The sequence below is a fragment of the Hylobates moloch genome, unplaced genomic scaffold (genome assembly GCF_009828535.3).
Source record: "Hylobates moloch isolate HMO894 unplaced genomic scaffold, HMol_V3 SCAFFOLD_28, whole genome shotgun sequence".
Lineage (NCBI taxonomy): Eukaryota > Metazoa > Chordata > Mammalia > Primates > Hylobatidae > Hylobates > Hylobates moloch.
In genome coordinates, this window is record NW_026652303.1 from 2,700,740 (window position 1) to 2,718,807 (window position 18,068).

Sequence of the window (18,068 nt, forward strand, 5' to 3'; positions counted from 1 at the left end):
TACACACAAATGTATGTGTATACTTACTACAGCTTACTTGTGATAGCCCGAAACTGCAAACACTCTACATGTTCATTAACAGGGAAATGGCTGAATCTACTATGGTACCTCTATGAGATACGATGTGGTCATTAAAAATGAAGATACAGGTCTACCTTTACTGACCTAAAAAGATGTCTTCACTACGGTCTTATGATAAATAAAAAGCAGTTAAAGCTCTTAAATACACTATAACCCCTTTTTACTTAAAAATATCTATGCACAAAGCAACACAAGATATAACCTTGGGCAAGTTTTTTAACATAACATCCCAATTTCTTCATTTGTAAATCAGCTTTACAAACGAAATGTGCTAATATATGTAACGGAACTGTCAATACAATGCACAGAGTAGGCACTGAAATCAAGGTCACTGTGAATCCTCCATCTTTCCAGTACCTAAACAGTAAAAAACTATGCAGAGAAAGGGCCTTTTCAATACTCGCTTTCGTTACACAGGCAACTAATGCCAACAGTTGGTATACATCTTTCTACTTTTCATTCTAGGCACTTATATACACAAATAAGTTGTAAGTGCCTATAATGTAAGTAAACACGCTGGGTTTTTCTTAAACAGGTTTACACTATCAGTATTTTACTTCGAAGTTTTAAAATGGTTTTTACAACCTTTCCAATGTGTATGAGAGCTCTCTACTCATGTCATGACACCTATACACACATTTATTAATTTCAACTCTCCCACGGGACAAAATGGCGGACCAAATATATGCAGCCATCCCTACTGTTGGACGTTTGGATTGTTTCCAATTTTCACCACTGCAAATAATGGCACAACAAATATCCTAATAGAATTATTTCCTGCACGTTACACATTTTCTTGTTCTTTTCATTAAAATATTTTTAGTTCCAAAGTTGTAATTGTTGGGTCATTTCAAATTTTAGTAATAACAAACTCATCCAAAAAGGATTTCTACTCCCCCTAACGCTGCATAAATGCCCCCATTTCATTGCATCCTCACTAGCATTTAGTACCTACTATTTTCACTTGACAAGCTCCTAGGTAAATCATACTCCATTATTTCAATTCGCAGTTTTATGATTATTCATGAATATCTTTTTATGTTGGCATTTTAGTTCTGTATCCATAAATTGTCTTTTACTTATTCTACTCATTTGTTCAACAAATATTTACTGAACACTTACGACTATATGTAACAAAGTTCTGTTCTGAGCATAGGGAATACAGCAGCAAATAAAAAGGGGAATAACCTCTGCTTTTATAAAGCTCCCACTTTAGCAGGAGAGGCTAAGAACATGAAAGGTAAGAATGCTTGTTAAGGATGGAAGTCCACCATATTTTGGGCTGTCCTTTTATTCATCAATCTAATTCCATCTTCCTATTTTTCAGAACTATCTAAAACTTCATGGCAATGATTCCAGTTTGCTAGCATGGATATTTGAAATCTGTTTGTGTGTGTGTGTAAGTTACAGGACTGGGAGGAGACGAGGTCCACGAACTTAGTGTCTCTTCTTAATCCAATACCTACATTCACTTTTTAATTCAAGACACTTCAAAAGGTCACAAGTCTATTTGGTGTCAGGATTGGTTCTTATAGTACGGTGACTCTTTTTTCACTAATAAAAACTTAAAGGACAGAAATCTAAAACTGTTCTTAAATGTACAGTTTATAATCAATTCAAAAGAAAAAAAAACACAACACAATTTAGAACCCCACTGTGCCTGGATGGAAAATCATAGGAATTAATTTGTATTCCCTAAGTGCCATTGACGCACATCCAATATCTATTACAATGCAGTCAGACATAATTTTTCTTCTGCATTCTCTGTATTTTATTAATAACCCATTTTTGTATTAATAAGCCATTATCCTTTAAAAAATCCTCATGCTATTAAGTCTAATAACTAGGTGTTTGTTCTTTGATACATGAAATTTGAGTAATGTGTCTGAGATTTTCATTTATCCGTTATGCCGATGTAGTATTACCTGGGTGGTTCCCAATAAAATAAGTAAGAATTTATATTCAAAGAATACCCTGAGTGGCTCTTCCTAGAAACACAATTGGAAACATACATGAGAAAAAGAAAATGAAATAAACATACATAGAAAAGATGGTAAAAAGACACTGGAGCCTCTATGTCTTCTGATCCTCTCCCAGCCCTGCTGAGAGCCTGAAACAGTGAGAGAACCACTGGCCACAACAGGTTGGGGATGAGACCAGAAAGGCAAAGAGTGAGCTCCCAGGCCAGTAGAAATGAACATAAGAACAGAGCGGGAAGCAAGCACCACCTACCTGCCGGGAATAGCCCTTCTCTGTGTTTCCCTGCCCGATGGTTATTTTTCGTAGAAATCGGTCATTTGTATCCAATACTGAAAGAGAACAGATTAGTTCTTCAGTCGACAAATATGGACCAGCCACCTGGTGTGTGTCTGGTATTGTTCTGATGCTCGGGAAGTTGCAGAGGGCAAAAGAGAAAAGGTCAGGCTCCCCCAAGCTGACCATCTAGGGGGTAGACACAGAGAAAGAATCAAATAAACAAAAAAATATCCACTGGAGGCCAAGCACGGTGGCTCACGCCTGTAATCCCAGCACTTTGGGAGGCTGAGGCGGGCAGATCACTTGAGGTCAGGAGTTTGAGACCAGCCTGGCCAACATGGTGAAACCCCATCTCTACTAAAAATATAAAAATTAGCCAGGCGTGGTGGTACGTGCCTGTAATCCCAGCTACTCAGGAGGCTGAGGCCGGAGAATTACTTGAACCTGGGAGGCGGAGGTTGCAGTGAGCTGAGATTGTACCACTGCACTCCAGCCTGGGCGACAGAGTGAGACTCCCTCTCAAAAAAAAACAACAACAAAAAACCCAACCAGCAACTTCCCTTCTTGGCATTACCCGAAAGAACCAAAAGGAGACACTCACATATCTGTACACCCATGTTCATAGCAGCACTATTCAAAATAGTCAAAGGAGGAAGCGACCAACAGGTGAATGGATAAACAAAATGTGGCACAGACAGGCAATGGAATATTATACGGCTATAAAAGAAGGTCATGTTGATACACGAATGGATGTTGAAAACACGGCGCATAGTGAAATAAGCCAGATACAGAAAGGCAAGTACTATATGAGTCGACTTATATCAGGCGCCTAGAATAGGCAGGGGCAGAAGAGGGGAGTAATTATTTAATGGATAAGGAGTTTTTGTTGGGGATAATGAAAAGGTTCTGGGTATAGATAGTGATGGTAGTGCAACCATTGTGAATGTACTTAATGCCATGAATTGTGTGCTTACAAATGGGGAAAAGTATTACGTTATGTATATTTTATCACAATTTTAAAAAGCAAAAGTAAATAAAGTAGTATTGTGGGGGGCCAGGGTGGGGGGTGAATGGTGATTAGAGAAAGCACCAGTTCTCTTTACTTTCTTCACTGGCTTATTTGAATTTCAGTTATTGCCTGGGTGTGATGGCACACACCTCCCAGCACTTTGGGAGGCCGAGGCGGGAGGATCACCTAGGAATTTGAGAACAGCCTGGGCAACACAGGGAGACCTTGTCTCTACAAAGAATACAAAAATGAGGTGGGAGAATCGCTTGAGTCTGGGGGGTTGAGGCTGCAATGACTATGACTGTGTCTCTGCACTCCCATTTGGGAGACGGAAGTGAGACCTTGTCTCTCTTTTTTTTTTGTCACCCAGGCTGAAGTGCAGTGGCACGATCTCGGCTCACTGCAACCTTCGCCTCCTGGGATCAAGCGATTCTCCTGTCTCAGCCTCCCAAGTAGCTGGGATTACAGGCGCCTGCCACCACGCCTGGCTAATTTTTTGTATTTTTAGAAGAGATGGGGTTTTGCCATGTTGGCCAGGCTGGTCTTGAACTGCTGACCTCATGTGATCCACCTGCCTTGGCCTCCCAAAGTGCTGGGATTACAGGCGTGAGCCACTGCACCCGGCCAAGACCCTGTCTCGAAACAAAATAAAACAAGAATTGTAGTTATTTACATTTTGTGAAAATTAGGTTTGGTTTAGTGAATACCAATGCAACAAAGCAAAGCCAGGACACTGACTTTGTTAATTTATGCAGCTTCAAATAACAAGCTGTCCACATTGACAATTTAGATCCACTTTACTCAACGTATACGATACAGCGCTGATGAAAGTGGTGATGGAAATTACGTATTTGGTACTACAGGCATCCGTAGGATGAAGAAAGTTAACCTTTTCTTTCACACGCAAAGCACTAGCAGGCCAGCTTGCCCTCTTGGCTTGTGGCTGTTCCCTGACTCGGCTGTTGTTAGTCTTTATAACAAGCTCCCTCTCTCTCATACACACTCAGACACACTCACACCCTCACACAAACACCAACTGACACTCATATAAACACACAGAAACCTTCTTTATGAGTTTTTCAGCTATAAGCAGAGCATATACAAAATGAAAGGCCTGCTTTTCAATAGTATCGTCAGCTACCACTGTTCTTCCCAAGATGTACATGGGGTGCAAAGTCAATCAACTAAAAACATCTTTCCTGCTCTGTAGTATACACGATCTTGGCACCAGATTGAGGGAATCTTTTTATCAAATTTCTTTAAAATCAACAAGAGAAATTCAGCTGGTTTTATTTAGCAAAGAGAAAACAAGAAAAAAAAATGTCTGGCAAGATCAACTAGAATCAGTGGCCTCCAAAGCCCACCTCTGCCTTTAACATGCCCGGTAAGTGATGTATCAGTGATACATAAGAAATGTGGGAGGTTAAATTCCAGCCCACAAGAAAGATACTAGAAAGTAACCCTAAGTTAGTGATCCAAAATGGAATTCCTGGTTTCTGAATGATAGAACTAAAGGCGGAATAAGAAACACTTATTCACTCCTGGAGTATGTATTGAGGGGCTACTTGTGCCTAGTCCCGAGCCAGCTGTACAGAGATATAGTGAAGACAGTGCCAGCCTCTGATGTAAGGCATGCTAGGACAATGCCAGTGGGTGTGGAGGTGGAGGCAGCAGGGGGAGATCTGTTTGCTTATTTTTTGCTCTGGACCATCCCTTTTAGTACTCTGTGCTGACTATACTAAGTGCTGACTATGTCCTAAGGAACATCCACAGTATGCCTAATGGCTGATGAAACAGCCAATATTGGCTAAGAGCCTGGCAGTACAAGGTGTTCAATCAGGGGCAGGTCCACTGTTTCGGCTCCAGTGGAAGACACGGTACTGATTCCCTAGAGCGTTGTCGGGGCAAGGAACCAGCCACTTGATGGTTGATTCCCTGAGGCTGAGGGAGGCTTGTGGGCCGTTGGTCCATGGCCAGGAGTTGGGCAAGCGAGGGAGATGGAGAGACGGCAAGCCTGTGAGGCCCCGGGGCTCGGATAGGCAGAAGCTCATCTGTGCAAAACTGTGCTCTGTAACAAAATGGCTATAAGTCTACATTTTCTTGTTTATGTTAAGCATTTCTGGAAAGGTCTGTGGGTTCCTTCTTCCACTCTGGGTCCAGGAACATGAGGCCTTTAAACTTTCGGTATGAGGCATAAGATGAAACAATCTGCTGGACTCCACTTTGGGAGGCCGAGGCAGGCGGATCACAAGGTCAGTAAATCGAGACCATCCTGGCAAACATGATGAAACCCCGTCTCTACTAAAAATACAAAAATTAGCTGGGCGTGGTGGCGCATGCCTGTAGTCCCAGCTACTTGGGAGGCTGAGGCAGGATAATCGCTTGATCCAGGGAGTCGGAGGTTGCAGTGAGCCGAGATTGCACCACTGCACTCCAGCCTGGCAAGAGAGTGAGACTCCGTCTCAGAACAAAAGATGAAACAATCATCAGATTTTGTACACAGGCTGAAAGGAAGGGGTGGTCATTAAATGGTGCAACATCCATATGGCCTGAGAAGAGGGTCTCACTCCCACCACCGTGCACCCTGACTGTCCTGCTCTAGTTTTCAAATCAAATAAGGATCCAATGTCATCACAACAGTTACATTAGTTCTAGGTTTAAGCCAAAAAACCCTACTAGCAAATGTTCTAAATTCTTTTGATGAAGAGTCCTATTTCTGATATTAATTCATGGTCATAAGAGCCAAACTACTTATCAAATGTCATTCCAAATTCCTCTGACCCAGGTAGCTTGTCCACAGCAATAAAGTTTTCTTTACTTCAGTGCCCTGAACAATAATGGAATTCAAATTTTTTTCTGGAATAATTTTGTAAAGTTGTCACTTCCATTAAAAGTGATTCACAACCACAAAAGACTTCAGTCCTTCCTGGCTCCAGAGAGAAACCAATTGCAGACCAGACCCAGGTATAAAAGATGATGTAGCCTTTCTCTTCCAAGATCCACGTCTAAGCCATTGCCCTGTTTCTGATGGCTGCTCAGGCTGGAGCCCCAAAGCAGATACCAAAGAATACCAATTGGCATAAAACTTTCTCTTTTAGCACATCCGTATGCTTGGTTTAAAATACACTAATTTCCACCTTCATGATTTTCCTATCATCAATAAACCTCCAAAAAAGTTTTGAAGAGTAACACAAAATCACCAATGCTTTGAAAAAAAAAAAGATGACAATACATTTTGGACATGATGACATTTTAATAATAAATCTTCCTAGTTATAAAAAAAATTTTCAGAGAAAATATGTAGGCTTCTCAATAAAATGCTTAAAGTATTCATGTCCATTATTTAAAATGCTATTGGTGTTTTCAAGAACTGAGCCTTGCTTAAGTAAGTTGTGGTTCATCTACAAAGGAATATTCTAGAGTATTTAAAAAGGCCATTACAACAAAGAGCTAACAAAATACAAAATGCTTATGATATAAATGAATGAAACTCGTAGCATACAAAATCTATACACTTAAGTTATAACTAGAGTTATACCAAAAAACTAGATGTACACAAAAAACTATGAATAGTAGTTTTATTAGTATAGCAAGGTTTTTAAAATTCTTTTGAGACATTTCCAAAATCTCTATAATGTTATTATTTATTTCGAAATGAAAAATGTATCCTTGAAAGTTTCTAGGCTGGGTGCAGTGGTTCATGTCTGTAATCCCAGCACTTTAGGAGGCTGAGGCAGGCAGATTACCTGAGCTCAGGAGTTTGAGACCAGCCTGGGCAACATGACAAAACGCCATCTCTACTAAAAATACGAAAATTAGCTGAGTGTTGTGGTGCACAGCCTCCAGCTACTCGGGAGGCGGAGGCAGGAGAATTGCTTGAGCCTACGAGGCGGAGCTTGTAGTGAGTGGAGATTGCACCACTGCACTCCAACCTGGGTGACAGAATGAGGCCCTGTCTCAAAAACAAAACAAAACAAAAAAAAACACAAAAAAACCCACAAAGTTTCCAAGGAGATTTTAGTTTAGTTTGGGAGACAAAGACACCCAAAAAAACTACCCAAGCCAGGCACAGTGGCTCACACCTGTAATCCCAGCACTTTGGGAGGCTGAGGTGGGTGGATCGTTTGAGGTCAGGAGTTCCAGACCAGCCTGGCCAACATGGTGAAACCCCATCTCTAGTAAAATACAAAAATTAGCCATGTGTGGTGGTGTGTGCCTGTAATCCCAGCTGCTCGTAAGGGTGAGGCAAGAGAATCGACTGAGCCAGTGAGGCAGAGGTTGCAGTGAGCCTAGACCGCACCACTGCACTTCAGCCTAGGTGACAGAGCAAGTGAGACTCTGTCTCAAAATAACAACAAACGAAAAACTCTACTCAATACATCTATCACCACAGTGACTTCTGATGATCGTGTGAGCACAGCTTTTGGGTCTGGAAAGGATGCTCATGTTTCAGTGAAGCCTCCCAGCAAGGCAGCTGGAATTATGATTCCATTTTAAAGATGAGGAAAATGAGTGAGCAGTCTGTCCAAAGTTGTGCAGCTCATAAACGGCAGAGCCAACGCTTAGTCTCTGGTCTTTGTCTCTCTACCTCATGGTTTGTGGGATAACACTAAATTCTTAATGGACTGGCTGGGTGGATTCCCAGAAGGGAAGCTCCCTGAAGGGACGAGACCTGGGTGCATCTTGGAGGGCAAGACTGGCCTAGGCAGGAGACAGGATGGAGATGGCCCAGCTAGGGCTGGCAGCAGGACAGCGGTCGGCACTCCTGACTAGAAAGCAGGCAGGGAGCAGAGGGAGGGAAGCCCCTGCGGGTGTCCTGAAGGCCAAGCTCTGCGATGGCAACTGTATCACCCAGGATGTGGGGAGTCACTGGAGGCCTCTGATCACAACGGGATATCTCTGTTAATGTGAACCCTCTGAACTGGGGGATGGAAATGGAAGCAACATAATCTATTAGTCGGGAACTGCTATAAAATGCGCATCTGATAAATATGTTCCAAATGTGAGTATAAAGAGGTAAGTGAGGGCACAAGTATGAGAAGAATAATACAGGAAGAATCAGGGATCCATGCCATCGAACATTTCTGCAGTTGTGTAGGGTTCATAAAGTGTGGTTGCCGTGTTTCTGTGCAGCGTATGTGACCATCTCCATCTCCAGCGCCAAGAACATGCATGCGACTTGCTCGAGGTCATGCAGTGAGTCAGTGGCAGGGGGGACACACGCTCAGGGCTCCTGATTTCCTGTTTAGTGCATTTCCCCCTGTCTCATCCCATAGTGAGCAATGAGACTGAGGGCAGTGTGGGAGAAGGAAGGGGACATCACAGCTGAGAGGGAAGCAGGGAAGTCGAGGTGGTGGGGAGCTCATGGGGAGTCCACTCAGCTGCATTTGAAGCGGTGGAGGGATGCCTCGTTAAGTGGATGAAAGCACATATCAGACTTGGAGGAAAATCCAGCACTGGAAACACACAGAGAGCTGCCGAGAGCCAGTGGTAAGGAAGTGAACAGAAGAAGGTGGGATGGTGGGTGGAGGAGGAGCAGGACAAAGCCAGGGAGGCATGGTCTTTAAAAAAATTTTGTTTTGTTTTGTTTTGTTTCTTAATATAGAGACAAGAGGCCAAAGGAGAGAGAAACAGAAGAGAAAATTAGGTAATTTTCCTTGGAAATTTGGAAGACATGGGAGAAGATGGGATTGAGCCTGGACAGAATTTTTGTTTTAATTGGAGGCAAGGATAAGGGAGGGTGGCACGATAATAGTAACTGAAATAAATGGTGGGAATATGAAGCACAGGCTGGGAAGATCATTGGACAGGATCAAACTGTAAGTTTCTGAATTTAAGCGCTTCGGCTCAAACATGCCTCCCCACCTGGCCATCAGCCTGCTGGCATCTCCCCAGCACCCACCTCTCTGCCACGTGATGGTAGATGGGTCGATGTCAAGACGGGCAAATTTACTCACTTCCTCTTCTGTCAGTGTGCTCGGATCAGTCTTATTTATTCCCAGTTTCTAATGATTAAGAAGAAAAAAGGTGAGAAGTTTGAGAAGCAACAGAAAGCAAAGGGTCACCAAAATTATCCCTCTAATTTTATTTTCTCTATGATTGGTAAAGCCTTTTAAAAAACTAAACTGGCACTTTGGGAGGCCCAGGTGGGCAGATCACCTGAGGTCAGGAGTTCGCGGCCAGCCTGACCAACATGGAGAAACCCCATCTTTACTAAAAATGCAAAAATCAGCCAGGCACAGTGGCGCATGCCTGTAATCCCAGCTACTTGGGAGGCTGAGGCAGGAGAATTGCTGTAACCCGGGAGGCGGAGGTTGCAGTGAGCCGAAATCGTGCCATTGCACTCCAGCCTGGGCAACAAGAGCGAAACTCCGTCTCAAAACAAACAAGCAAAGAAACAAACAAACAAAAAAACTAAACTGGGCCAGGTGTGGTGGCTCACGCCTGTAATCCTAGCACTGTGGAAGGTCAAGGCAGGCGGATCACCTGAGGTCAGGAGTTCGAGACCAGACTGGCCAACGTGGTGAATCCCCGTCTCTACTAAAAATACAAAAAAAAATTAGCCAGGTATGGTGGAGAGCGCCTGTAATCCCAGCTACTTGGGAGGCTGAGGCAGGAGAATCACTTGAACCTGGGAGGCAGAGGTTGCAATGAGCTGAGATCCTGCCATTGCACTCCAGCCTGAGTGACAGAGCAAGACTCTGTCTCCAAAAAAACCAAAAAACAAAAATCAAAACTAATCTGGGTGTGGTGGCTCACGCCTGTAATCCCAGCACTTTGGGAGGCTGAGGTGGGTGGATCACCTGAGGTCAGGAGTTCGAGACCAGCCTGACCAACATGGAGAAACCCCGTCTCTACTAAAAATACAAAATTAGCCTGCCTGGTGGCGCATGCCTATAATCCCAGCTACTTGGGAGGCTGAGGCAGGAGAATCTCTTGAACCCGGGAGGCAGAAGTTGTGGTGTGCCAAGATGGCGCCATTGCACTCCAGCCTGGACAAGAGCGAAACTCCATCTCAAAAAACAAAAAAACCAAACAAAAAAAAAACAAAAAAACTAAACTAAACTGAACTTTGACTGAATTATAGGTTAGGCCAAGTCAGACAAATACCTAGGGCCAGATTTCTTCTACAAGTAAGATACTGCGAGTTTGTAATAGACTCTGAAAAGGATTGATCTGAAGATGTCCTGTGGTGGACAGCATACGCTAACTACCACTTGTGCCTGCTACTGGCTGCGTCAGCCAGGGGCTCCCTGGGCTGCTCTATGTGGCCACCGTGTACCCTGCTCAGAAGAGACGTAAACTGCTGTCCATCCATATAATTGATGCCACAGTTCATTAGTTTTCAAATACAAATACCGGTAATTCAAGTTAAGTTTATTCCTATGTTTCAAAATAAGTTATTCCTAATTCATGGAAGAGAAAAAAAAATTAAAACTTTTAATGCCCAGCCAATTTTTAAATTTTTTGTAGAGACAGGGGTCTTGCTATGTTGCCTGGGCTGGTCATGAACTCCTGGGCTCAAGCAATCCTCTTGTCTTGGCCTTCCAAAGTGCTGAGATTACAGGGGTGAGCTACCGTGCCCAGCCAAGAAATCTTCCTATTTATTTTGTGTAAATAAAACATTTTAAGAAAGTGATTTTTGGCTGGGTGTGGTGGCTCATGTCTGTAATCCCAGCACTTTGGGAGACTGAAGCAGGTGGATCACCTGAGGTCAGGAGTTCGAGACCAGCCTGGCCAACATGGTGAAACCTTGTCTCTACTAAAAATACAAAAAATTAGCTGGCATGGTGGTGGGCACCTATAATCCCAGCTACTCAGAAGGCCGAGGCAGAACTGCTTGAACCTAGGAGGCGGAGGTTGCAGTGAGCCGAGATTGTGCCATTGCACTCCAGCCTGGGCAACAGAGCAAGACTGTCACACACACACACACACACACACACACACACACACACACACAAAAAATAGTGATTTTTTTTTTTTTTTTTTTTTGAGACAGAGTCTTGCTCTGTCGCCCAGGCTGGAGTGCAGTGGCGCGATCTCGGCTCACTGCAAGCTCCGCCTCCTGGGTTCACGCCATTCTCCTGCCCCAGCCTCCCGAGTAGCTGGGACTACAGGCACCTGCCACCACGCCTGGCTAGTTTTCTGTATTTTTAGTAGAGACGGGGTTTCACCATGTTAGTCAGGATGGTCTCGATCTCCTGACCTCAGGATCCACCTGCCTCGGCCTCCCAAAGTGCTGGGATTACAGGCGTGAGCCATTGTGCCCGGCAAAATAGTGATTTTTAATGAAGCATAAAAAAGATCTGGGAAACAGAAACTGCATGTTGTTACAGCTGGTGAGGATGGAATTACTCACTACTTCAACACACTGAACTTGGTTCAGTAAGAGGCAGGAGGTGAATTTTTAAAACCACTTAATACCAACCAGTAAGGTTGTAAGTTATACCATTTAGGGTTATTTTTTAGTCTCTGAAACAGGGCTAGTAGCAAGCAATATGATTAGAAGACCAGAGGCAGCAAATGGCATCAGAAAAAAGATAAGACAGGTTTTAAGAATTAAGATGGCATACGCAAGTATAATTGTAGTGTTTGCTGCAACAAAAACATAGATGAGGCTGGGCGCAGTAGCTCACGCCTGTAATCCCAGCACTTTGGGAGGGCAAGGTGGATGGATCACCTGAGGTCAGGAGTTTGAGACCAGCCTGGCCAACATGGTGAAATCCCATCTGTACTGAAAATACAAAATTTAGCTGGGCGCAGTGGTGCATGTCTGTAATCACAGCTACTTGGGAGGCTGAGGCAAGAGAATCACTTGAACTAGGGAGGCGGAGGTTGCAGTGAGCTGAGATCATGCCACTGCACTCCAGCCTGGGCACCAAGAGTAAAACTCTGTCTCAAAAAACGAAACAAAACAAAACAAAACAAAAAACCACAAATGAGATAGATGAGTTTTCAAAGGTTATCTTATAATTTCCTAGAAATTTAACAAATTTCATAAAAATATTTCACTTTAGAAAGAGAAGGACTCACCAAAAATTCTAATTTGTTATATATTTTTTTAAGAGATGGGATCTTGCTGTGTTGGCCAGGCTGGCGTGCAGTGGCTATTCAGAGGCGCCATCATGGTGCACTATAACCTTGAAGTCCTTGGCTCAAGCAAACCTCTCACGTCAGCATCATGCGTAGCTCGGACTACAGGTATGTATGTGCTCCTGTGCCCAGCTAATTTGTCAGTTGACTAGGGTACTCATAAATTAGCAAAACAGTCCTCTAATTTCATAGATGAAGAAACTGAGATGGAAAAAGGTTAATTAATTTGTCCACCTGGCTCTTTTGTGTAGAACCAGGGTTCAGGCTTCGAACACTGTGCTCTCTCTGCTCCAGTATTCGGTCTCCATAGAGTTTAATACCCAAAAGGATATCTGAAAACCAAAGTCAAACTAAGTTGAAAATTTCAGGCTTTGACAATCTTTCTGATGTGTTTCTAGGATATTTTCTTTTTAAAGAATTGCTAACTGGAAACTTACTTTTAGCCGAGCAAGTTGAATTTCTGAAAATTCTCTGACACCATTCACTAAAGGAACCAGCCGATTATACAGAGCCTAAAAACACAAACAAAAATGAGACCACACAAAAGTTAATTGTCCATGAACTTGAACAATTCATAGGATATGACAAAAATTCTTTGCATTTATAACCAAACTACTTAGATAAAAGACCCTATTAAAATTTGTGGGCTAATATAAACAATGTTGACTTAAATTCTGTCATTTTCATAAAACTGACAAGATCTGAAATAACATACATTGCAAAGAGCTTGCATAAATGTATTTCGTGATCTATATCGCTACAACTACCATATGAAGATGTATGTGGATTATGTAGCAAAGACTCACTGAGGAACTACTTTAATTAAAGAAAGTGAGGACTCTTGTTGTAAAACGTGCCAGAAGGTACCCCTTTTATCTATGTCCTATGTCTGTGAGGAATTAGCTTCTGGTGGGCTGTCCCCTTTGGGGATGTGGTTTAACTCTTAAGCTACAAGCACATGAAGCCCAGTAAGGGTCTCTGACATCTTTTCAGCACATCTAAAATAGCTCCACATAACATTAGTCTTAAAACGACATCTGTCCAATCCCCGTAGAATAGATTAGAGATTGGACCTGTGACCAGAATGAAGAGAACTGGTCTACCTACCATCTTTAAAACTAAAGACTCATCTTAGAGAATATTTGGCTTTTACAACATACTACAATTCTCCCAATAACTTGGCAGTACTCATAATCCCATTTGAGAATCTGATCAAAGGATGGCTCCTTCTCCTTGGGAAATAGGGACATATGTAAAAATCAAAAAATTGAATTGAATAACATTTCAGAGTTTGCAGACATCAGAATTCTTTCCACAAACTCCTTAAGAATCCAGGAATTCCAGGATACAATACCCAAAATGGCTAGCAAGGCATCCTTCTCACCTTATCTGTTTGTGTGTTTTCATGAAGAATCCTTGTGTCAATGGCAGCAGCCAGCAAGTTATTGGCAGCGGTGATGGCGTGGATGTCTCCAGTCAAGTGAAGGTTGAACTACAGAAATAAGATATCTTTCTATTTATTTATTTTCAGAAATAGGGTCTCGCTTTGTCGCCCAAGCTGGAGTACAGTGGCATGATCATAGCTCGCTGTATTCTCAAACTCTTGGGCTCAAGCAATCCTCTCACCTCAGCCTACTGAGTAGGCTGGGACTATAGGTGCACACCATTGTGCCTGGCTGACTTTTGAATTTTCTGTAGAGACGGGGGTCTTGCTGTGTTGCCTAGGCTGGTTATGAGCTCCTGGGCCACTGTGCTCAGCTAAGACATCTTCCTATTTGTTTTAAACAACTATGGAATTTAAGGATTGAATAAATAAAATAGCATACAAATTACATATCCTTATAATGAACTGAGTCTATAGGAATGCCTAAATCAGAAAATCAAGGTCAAGGTCTTCCACGTGACAACAAAGAACCTTTGAGCAATTGCTCAGATCATAACTCCTTCCATCCTCAGGTTAAGGCAAAGCATTCTGATGCATTTAATAATGAATCTTATAGTCACTCACTTTACGTTTATTCATTGTTTCATTATCTAGAAAACAGTATCATATCAAATATACTTTGGAATGAGGCAGGGCATAAAATAAACAGTAACAATAAAATAATATGAAATATTACAGAATTTTGGAGAAATAAATTATTTTACCCTCATGACTCTACTCATTCTGTTATTTTCCTTCCAGTCTCATGAGCACTCATGAAATCAGCTTCCTACAAACTTCCAAGTTTCGTTTTTCACAAAACTTTTTCTATAATAATCTTTTGTATAGTTTATAGAAGCTGTACCAAAAGTTTCAGGCTGGATACATACACTACTACCAAATGTTCACTTTTACAAGGAAGGCCACAGTTATAAAGCATACACACAAATAGCTTTTCCTTTTTTTAAAAAAATTAATTGCTAATGAGTAGTATATTTTCAGGAGAGTAGTTACTAGGTTAAATGAGCTTTCTTTCTTTTCTTGTTTTTTTTTTTTTTTTTTTTGTAGAGACGCAGTCTCACTGTTGCCCAGGTTGGTCTCAGACTCCTGGGCTCAAGTGATCCTCTTGCTTCAGCCTCCCAAAGTGCTAGGATTCCAGGCATGAGCCACCGCGCCCAGCCCGTGGGATCTTGATAATATCACCAAATTGCTTTTTGAAAGGGATGAAGTATTTTTATTTTATTTTATTTTATTTCGAGACGGAGTTGCACTCTTTCACCTAGGCTGGAGTGCAGTGGCATGATCTCAGCTCACTGCAACCTCCGCCTCCCAGGTTCAAGCAATTCTCCTGCCTCCTAAGTAGCTGGGACTATAGGCACCTGCCACCACGCCTGGCTAATTTTTGTATTTTTAGTAGAGATGTGGTTTCACCATGTTGGCCAGGTTGGTCTCGAACTCCTGACCTTGTGATTTGCCTGCCTCAGCCTCCCAAAGTGCTGGGATTACAAGCATGAGCCACCACACCCGGCCTTTGGGATCTTGATAATATCACCAAATTGCTTTTTGAAAGAGATGAAGTGTCATCTGCAAAACACTAGTAGTAGATCAGTTACTTCAGAAATAATGTAACTTTTAGACTAAGAAATAATTTAATAGTTGAGAAAGTGTTATTCTTTTTAAAGCTGCATTTCCTTAATTTCTTGGAAGGTTAAATATTTTCTTGTTAAAATTTTACTTTATAACATAAAATAACGTTAACTGGAGAAAACATGAAAAATTACATATCTTTATATATTTTATAAATATATATTTGTACTTTTAAATATTGGAATCATAACATCATAACGGTTTATACTTTAGCTCTTACATTCTCAATATAGCAAGCATTTTTACATCATTAAAGAGTCTGCAAAATATAGTTAACTTGATGTCCTATTATTATCCCATTTTTTAATGTTATAAACTATGTGACAGTATATTTAATTTGAAATGATCTATTTTCCCATACATTCATTTTTTTCCTTAGGGTACACTAAAAATGAACTTATTTGGGCCCAAAGGATATGCACGGTAAAACACTTAATATGTATTTCTACTCTTCTTCCCAAAGTGTTTTTATCAACATACACTTCCCAGCAGTGTGTGGGAGTCCATTTCAATTTCTTTGCCAAAATTTGGTATCATAACTATTTTGAAAAATCCAATTTTGTCAATTTGACAAGTAAAATGTTAACTGATAGTGGTTTTATTTTTATTTATTTATTTAGAGACGGAGTCTCGCTCTTGTTGCCCAGGCTGGAGTGCACTGGCGTGATCTCGGCTTACTGGAACCTCTGCCTCCCAGGTTTGAGTGATCCTCCTCCTTCAGCCTCCCAAGTAGCTGGGATTACAGGCGCCTGCCACCACGCCCAGCTACTTTTTGTATTTTTAGTAGAGACGGGGTTTCCCCATGTTGGCCAGGCTGGTCTTGAACTCCTGACCTCAGGTGATCCACCCACCTCGGCCTCCCAAAGTTCTGGGATTACAGGCATGAGCCACCGTGCCCGGCCTGATAGTGGTTTTAATGTAGATTTATTTACTTGATTATTGGTGAAGATGAATACGCATTTAGTTAATATTTCTTTTCCGATGTTTCTATTGAACTCTTTGGCCATTTCACAACTGGAATGTAAGTTTTTCTTTCCAGCCGTCTACTTGATGTCCACCTGCATGTTTCATAGGCCTCTAAACTGAGTCCCTCCTTGTGACTACCACCCTCCACCACACCCCACACCACACAGTTCAAACCCCATACCATCACTCCCCTGTTCTCTGCCTCAACAAATGAGTCTACTGAGTTGCTCAAGCCAGTACCCTGGATGTTGTCCTTGAATCCTCCTCTTTTCTCACCCCCAACATCTAATCCTGCAAACATCAGCAAACAAATCTTAAACTGTTTTTTCCTCTTTTCTATCCTCACTGCCCCCACCCTGGGCCAAGTCACTGACATCTTTCCCTAGGCTACTTCCATAGTCTTCCTCCTGGATTCATCGTGTCTACTGAGAGGCCCCTGGTCCCTTCATCACACAGAAGGCAGGGTGATTTTAATAAAACTCAATCTGCATTGTGTTATCTGTCAAGAGCCCTTCAATGGCTGACCTTGGCACTTCAAATAAAATCCAGGTTCTTGGCTACAAATTGCAATTGCTCGACAGGGCTGGCGCCTGCACACTTCTCTACCTCAACCCCCCCACTCCCGCTGGCCCACGGGGCTCCAGCCACGCTAGTGTCCTCCAGTTCCCTGAACAGGCCACACCCTTTCCTGCCTCAGGACTTTCCCACCAGCAGTTCCCACTGGCTGAATGCTCTCCCTCATTCTTCACAAGGCCAGCTCCTTCCCATCCTTCCAGTTATAGTCCTCAGTCCATCTGGAATTTATTCTAACATTTTCCCTTATGGTGATTTATTGCGTTCCGTCCAGTACATATTGTCTGTGCCTGGCACACAGTCAACAAACATCCACTAAGTGTCAGGCACGGTGCTCAGAGCTGGGAGGATACAGATGAAGAAAAGACTAGAGGCACTCAATTTCAAGGAACAAACTGCCTGAGTGTGTCTGGCCCACTCCACTCTCATAAGGTAGACCTCTTGGCTGGGCATGGTGGCTCACGCCTGTAATCCCAGCACTTTGGGAGGCCGAGGCGGGTGGGTCACCTGAGGTCAGGAGTTCAAGACTGGCCTGACCAACACGGCGAAACCCCGTCTCTATTAAAATACAAAAATTAGCTGGGCGTGGTGGCAGGCGCCTGTAATCCCAGCTTCTTGGGAGGCTAAGGCAGAAGAATCACTTGAACCCAGGAGGCAGAGGTTGCAGCGAGCCGAGATCGCACCATTGCACTCCAGCCTGGGTGACAGAGCAAGACTCCATCTCAAAAATGAAAAGAAAAGAAAAGAAAAGAAGAGAAAAGTAGCTCTCTCCTCCAAGCCATGCAGCTGATGCCCTAAACCGCTGGGACACCAATGTCCTTCCAATTTGCTGGCTAAACCCGAGCCACTCCCCTGTGTATGCCCCTTGTACACCATCTCTAATTTGGCCTCCTGGTTCTGGGTCTTGCTGGCTCGTGAATGGTACCCACGCCCATTCTGACCTGAAGCCTGTGACAATTTTTTTCAGCAGTGCCTTGGACTACTCTTTCTCACCCCCATTCCCAGTATTTGAAGTTTCTA

General features: G+C 42.7%; 1 protein-coding gene across 5 annotated transcripts in view; it reads right to left on the reverse strand.

The window, feature by feature from the left end:
- LOC116463188 (monofunctional C1-tetrahydrofolate synthase, mitochondrial) overlaps nt 1-18,068 on the reverse strand; it is a 238,540-nt gene that overhangs the window by 145,148 nt on the left and 75,324 nt on the right. For all 5 annotated transcript variants that reach the window (XR_009211999.1, XR_009211998.1, XM_032146190.2 and 2 more), the window contains 4 exons: nt 13,824-13,931; nt 12,877-12,951; nt 9,249-9,351; nt 2,314-2,390 (listed from right to left, as the gene is read on the reverse strand). Coding sequence is in view for 3 of the 5 variants with exons in the window: in XM_032146190.2 (XP_032002081.1) it covers nt 2,314-2,390; nt 9,249-9,351; nt 12,877-12,951; nt 13,824-13,931 (363 nt within the window). In the remaining 2 variants the exon portion in view is untranslated. The remainder of the gene's footprint in view (nt 1-2,313; nt 2,391-9,248; nt 9,352-12,876; nt 12,952-13,823; nt 13,932-18,068) is intronic.